Source organism: Rhipicephalus sanguineus, chromosome 1, assembly GCF_013339695.2.
Source record: "Rhipicephalus sanguineus isolate Rsan-2018 chromosome 1, BIME_Rsan_1.4, whole genome shotgun sequence".
Lineage (NCBI taxonomy): Eukaryota > Metazoa > Arthropoda > Arachnida > Ixodida > Ixodidae > Rhipicephalus > Rhipicephalus sanguineus.
This window is the reverse complement of record NC_051176.1, coordinates 267,323,833-267,330,153: the sequence shown is the minus strand read 5'-3', so window position 1 is coordinate 267,330,153 and position 6,321 is coordinate 267,323,833. Positions and strand designations below refer to the sequence as shown.

At 47.7% G+C, this 6,321-nt stretch overlaps 1 protein-coding gene across 1 annotated transcript in view; it reads right to left on the bottom strand.

Annotated features, from left to right (window-relative positions):
- Nucleotides 1–4,645: 4,645 nt before the first annotated feature.
- LOC119378915 (23 kDa integral membrane protein) overlaps nucleotides 4,646–6,321 on the bottom strand; it is a 49,727-nt gene continuing 48,051 nt past the window's right edge. Inside the window, exon 7 of the mRNA XM_037647988.2 lies at nucleotides 4,646–5,594. Within this exon, the coding sequence (XP_037503916.1) occupies nucleotides 5,532–5,594 (63 nt within the window). The 3' untranslated portion in view covers nucleotides 4,646–5,531. The remainder of the gene's footprint in view (nucleotides 5,595–6,321) is intronic.

The window sequence follows — 6,321 nt, the reverse complement described above, 5'->3', positions numbered from 1 at the left end:
AGTACCGCAGTCAAATCCAAGGTGACCACGGTCAGTCACGTTATTTTGGGCGCACAAGGATACACCACTTTAGTTCAGCAAAGTTCCGAGCCATCGAGGTAACGAAGTTCGCAGTCGGCGATTTTATTGGATTCGAATAGTGCTATAGTTACCAGGCCTTTTAGGCGATGAACGTGTTTGCCTTACACAAGTTCATATGCTCAAACAAAAAATAAAAAACCACACGCAATTAATCAGTGCGGTATTTTTTTATCTTGTCCGACGTCAGACACCTGCAGCGCTCCTCGCACCTCGAAAGAATCCCGGCGATGCCTTGGAGGCTGTGAGCGTAAAACAAATGCGTTTGTTCAGTTTCCGTATGATTAACTCGTTTCATTATTTCGCGTTGCAACGTCGAGGGTACAAGCTCCCACGCAGAGTGAAACTGACGGCGCGGGCGTCCGAAGAAAAAACAAAAAGACGTTATTTCTTCTTCCGCAACCGCATACATCCCCGAGTGTACTTCTCGACGCGTTTTTTTTTTTTTTTATAATGACATAACGAGGAACTATCGGAGACGAACTGCAGTAGTTTGGCGAGTATGGCGTTGTGCTGTTCAGCTCGAGGCTGCGGCTTCGGTACCTGTCGCGGCGGCTACAGTTCGACGGGTGTTTGAAATGCAAGAACGACTGCAGTAGGAGACCCTTATAACCTACGACAGCTCATGATCAGAAGGTGGTTTTGACACGTACGACTCTAGAATTCATTGTTTAAGGTGTCGGGAGTGGGCGAGCCCTCCAGTGGAACGCCGTATCCAAAAGAACGTGCACGTCACCCGTTTCACTTTGGAGGGAGCGTCGTGCTTGCCATTTTTGTCAGTCATGTACTTCTCCGTACATTTTCATCTTGGAGTGAAGGAGTCTTAATAAGTTAATTGCTACAAAAATATTGCCGGCGAAGGCTGATTCGACTCCGCAGGGCCAGGTTACAAATTACGCGCGAACATGCGATTATTTAAATAGTTGCTCTCCCTCTCTCCACTCGTGAAGAATGCTGAAACGGAGTGTTTGAATTTCCAAATGTAGAACCAATTTTAACCCATATTCCACTTGTGGTACGAGTTTTTCAAGAAGAAAATCCCTGTCACAGAAAGCCGCCAAATATATATAACCACGGGAACTCATTTTCGAGACAGCATAATTAAGCGCGCACACGGAGAGAATACGAGAATGAGATAGTAAAAAGTCACCGTGCCCCGTTAGCTAACGCTACGGTCTGCAAAGCCCTCTTGATCCACTCCAATGCACTTTGATTCACAGTCCAAGACATTTGGCATCATTACGTCTGTATTCAATGTGCAGAGACTTTTGGTACCATTCGTGTTCACGACTCCGCCGGACGACGCCGGATTTTTCGAACGATGACCCATATACATGAGGCTTTCACCAAGGTCCACTGCAGAGAAAAAACTTTTCTCGCATTAGTAAATTACTCTAACAATACAAAACCCCCCGCTTGCTCCGCGAAGACGCTTGGAAAGCGAGAAAACGCGCGCGCAAAAAAAAAAAAAAGGGAAAATGTGGGTGGCGCCGCCTCATTGAAGTTCCCATACCAGCCGCCGAGACGTCATAGATTTTGACGGCGTCCATTAGGTCCTACGTAGCTCCCAATCGGTAAAAACGAAGTACATTGTCTTCTGAGGGAGCCACCTGGAAATTTCGCCGAGACAATGTGGCCGAAAAAAAAAAGAAAGCAAAAAGAAGAAAAAACACCACTTTGAAATCCGTGATTTGACTATCGGAGGTTTCGGCGGGAAACTTGGGATAAACTTTTGACATTGATTTCCTCATCTACTAATAAAAACCTATAGGGGGTTGAAATTAACCAACTAGCTTCCGTCGTGTGTCTTCCTTTAGTCCGTGTCCACTAGCGCTACCCTTCCAAGTGTGAAATTAGCGAACACTAGAGTTTTCACAATGTATAATTTACCGTATTTATTCGAATCTAAGCCGATGCTTTTTTTTTTCGAAAAAACGATGTGCGAAAGTGGGGGGGGGGGGGTCGGCTTAGATTCGAGTACAATGATTAGGTTTTCTTTTGTTTCTGGCCTTGCGAATTTCTGGGGTCGGCTTAGAATCGGGGCCGGCATAGATTCGAGTAAATACGGTATAAGTCTAAACTAATTTGTTTCAGTGTCCCTTAAATAACGAAGCCTGTCGTCTTTACGCGCCTCGTTCTCCGACATATCCGCAGGCCAGTGTGTCGTATTCAGCGAAGCGAGCGACCTTTTCGCGCTGACATGCCCATTGCAGCAGCGCCTGCCGCAAGCCGTTTTTCACGATGCGCGGGTTTGCATCGCCGCTCGGTTCGAGGATCATCGGCGACACCGATGTGCGCGGGAAGAGCGGCGCGCCTGGTGACCTTTCAGCGCTGCTGCATGCGCTAAGAGCTTGACGCAACGGGAATCGATCAAGGCTCGCATCATCCGTCAAGCACGTCTCAAGCAGAACTACAGCATTCCACAGCGCGCCGGGATCGAACTGAGAGACTCGAATCACGGGCCTCACTAAACTTTCAAACGTCGAGCAGGCGAAAAAGCACGAGGCCGTAAGTCCGCTCACACGTACCCAACGCGCGAGCCTGGTCCGGCCACAGCCAGAGCCTTACCTTACAGCAGTGGATTACTGAAAAAAAAAAAGGGGGGGCCATATACGAGTTTCACCACGCCACTGCGGCTCCTTTGGCGTCAAAGCGGCCAGGTAATCGGCGACCTGCAGTGTCTCACTGCTAGTAGTTTCCTACGGAGTTCTGCCAGATAACAAGGTAACGTATAAGAAGTTGACGTATAATGCAACAGCGGACCGTTTACACAGCTTGCAGACACTGCGATAAGCCCTTATGGCTAGTAAAAACTGACCAAGCTAATTTAAAAAAAGTGCAGAGAGGTATGAAGAAGCGACGAACAGCTCGCTCATAGTGGTAAATTTAGTTGCTTGAATTGTTGCTTTTATAACTGCAAAAATACCGACATTAAATTCTGCATCGCATAAAACATCGTTCCAAGAAATGGCTCCCAACATCCTGGTTACATTTCCTGAGTTCCGAATTTGTTGAGCAAAAGGTGAGAACAGGTGCGAAGCAAGCGAGCGTCTCTGAAAAAAAAATCTTAGCGCAAAACGACACAGGGACAGACACGGGACTGTCATTTTGCGCCATGATTTGTCTTCAGAAGTCGTGAACCAACTAGCCTAAGAAAACGCCTCGCTGAGCGTCTCTCGCCCGTGCGACAGCACTCGCTCGATTCACATCTTCGCCTTTGGCGCCCACCTTTTGTCTCTGTAATTTGTCTTCGAACATAAAGACAGCCCCGACCCTATCCGCACACCATACTGGGCATGCGTTCAATTAGGCCACGTATTTCAAGAGAATGAACAAAACCAGATTCATGATTATTACGAGCGCATCATCTAAAAAGCATCGAAACGACGAATCGCTCCGAGTAAACAATTTCCACGGGCGACTTGGAACGAACAACGCCAACGTCATGCGGGATCTATAAACAGATCATCGCCTATGATCTTTCCGCACTCTCAACGCATGTGTCGCGTTGCCGTCTTCCCCGAAAACGAAATTCCACGATTATTCACCCAAGTCTTTCAGCAGAAGGCTGAGGGCACTGCGAAGGAAAGACTTACGTCCACTGCCGGGTAGCAAATGACGTCATCTGAATAGCATGGTGAATACGGTCTTTCAAAAGCTGCGCTTTTATACCGAAGATAAGGCGTCCTGCGCGGTTTTCCGCTAGTCAACGGACACCAAGCTTCACTGGCGCTTCCAACAAAGCGCCCGCCCATTAGTCAAGGCGCAGCTTTGCGCAGCATTCAAATAGCGGTCATCACACCAAGCACGGACATTTTTTATAGCATCTCGAGTTCGCGATGACACACTAAAAGTGCGTAATGCAGGTTTCCCGATCCTACTTAGCACTTCCTGCGAGCCGTGCCCGTTTGAGTAGCTTGTAGTCAGCGCTAGTACATGGCGTGGACAAAGGTTTGTAAGCTGATCCGAGTGTACAACGGCAGTGCTCTGAAAACACTTTCCGACAGCGGCAGTCTGGTGCAGCGAGACGGTGGCCGACGTGGTCACAACGCGCGCCGGCTGGGCGCAGCTGGGCCACGGGGCAGATTCCCGCGCTAGGCATCATCCATCACGCCGTCAACCGGCACGCATGCAACGGCCGCCGCCCGGGTGACCAGCGTGCCCTTGGCGCTGAGGCGCGCACCTGCGACGCGCGGCGGCCGCCGAGGATCGTGACGGCGACCCTTTGTATTGCTCCCCTATCCTGCGACTGCGCAGTTGTCGAGCGGCGACGCTCTGGGGAACGACCACAATCCGGCATTGTTACTCAAAAGGAGCTGCTGTGCGCTCGTCACTCGCTGCCAGCGGTCCACGTGTGCGTGCGTGGAGCCGAAATGATTTATGGAAATCTGCGGAGATGCACAATGTTGAACAGCACATAGCGAACGCTGGAGCCCATGTCATCTGGGCGAGCCAGAATGCGCGACATCTAGTCTAAGTAATAACGCATTATATAGTGAAAATGATGCGCACCACAATTTTCACTATTTCTGGCATTACCTGCAAGAACAGTCGCAAAACGATCACAAACATTCAATGGCTTTAATCCACTTGAAAGCGCAAACATCCGTCATTACAATGTTTTATTAGACACAGTTAAATAACGTATAGTATAGTATAGCAACAATCCATGCTACTTTCAACTACTACTGTGAAATAAAAGGCAACTGCACAGGCAAACTGCTACACCCTAGCATGATAATAATTAAAAAAAAAACATCAGTAACTACCTTAAAACAACACATTCTTACAAAACATGGGAAGTAGCTTACTAAAGTGAATATTTTCTGTACAGATTGGGTTACATGTCATAAGTACACAGCATTTGCACACAACAGTAAGTGGAACTACAATGCCGTCTAACTATCCAGCCACAAGTATAGTGGTGGAACACAACACTGGTGTGGCATTTGAAATCCCAGGTAGAAAGTATAAATGTCCATAGAGAAGCATCACGCTGCAACTAACTTAAGAGAAGACACCGAAAACCTACATTTAGCCTAGTAAGGAAACGCTAAGATCATACCTGCCAAGTAAGTGTGGCTGCCTAAAGTTTGGGCAATGAACATTGATCGTAATGAACAGGCACCCATGAGGCGAATCTTTGCCACTGATGCCTATATTAAAGCCATATTTCAACCGTGATTTTATGTACACTCTGCACATGGTAGTTTTAAAAATTTGTCCTGGGATTGTAAGGCACGGAATGTATCCAAGTGATTTTTTTTTTTTAGCGTAGAGAAATTAATCTTCACAGCATTAGTGGACAACTCCGTTTTGTTTTGGCACCAGCTACACAGCGCACATTTTACACCTTGAAGTGTGCAGATCAGCTTAACGAGGAAAGCACTGAACCTGATGACAGAGTGGCAGAATAAAACATTTCCAGAGCAGAACAGTCGTCGAATGTTGCCCTACACCACCTCATATTTTCTGATAGCTTTGGCCAAGCAGCAGCCAAAAACAATGCCGACAACCTGCAAAACAAGAAACATCATCCATTAGTGCCTGGCAGTTTACCTCCAGCAAGTACGGCAAGTCTGCAATAATACTGTTATATGTTCAAAAACTAGGCCCTGCTCTCGCTGGGCAATATCTGCTGTGGATGAACAATCTAGATGTCTTGGAACAGAAAAGACCAGTATGCTTGGCAAGCCAGCCACATTAGTCTCCATACGAAGTACGAACAAGTTTTATGCTATGCTTCTTTGCCTACTTGTCTATAGTTTGTCGGAGTGAATGCATTTCTTGCTGAGTGGCAACCAAAGCACATTCCTACAGAGGAAGGATGAAAGAAGGTGAGCTGTTCACTTTGCCTCCAATCTCAGAACTGCAAATCCAATGTGTGCTAGTTTGCTTCATCGTAATGTAGGGGCACTGCAATTCCAGCTGCACTTTCCACAGCTAGGCTGCTGTGCATCTGCCAGTGGCGTAGGCAGAAATTATTTTCGAGGGGGGGGGGGGCACGCCCTTGATCCAACGTGGGGTCCGGGCAGGTAAGTGGGGCCGAGTCATTTTGTGCTGTGTATCCCATGGCAGAAAAAAATCTCGGGGGGGGGGGGGGGGGGGGGGGGGGGCACGGGCCCGGTGTCTTTTTAAGGTAACTTTAGCTGTGGCAAGGTATTTTTCCCTCGACACATAGTTTGAGTGTGAGGACGGCAAGTGCCTTACTATTATTTTTATAGCATAGTATTTTTATTAAAA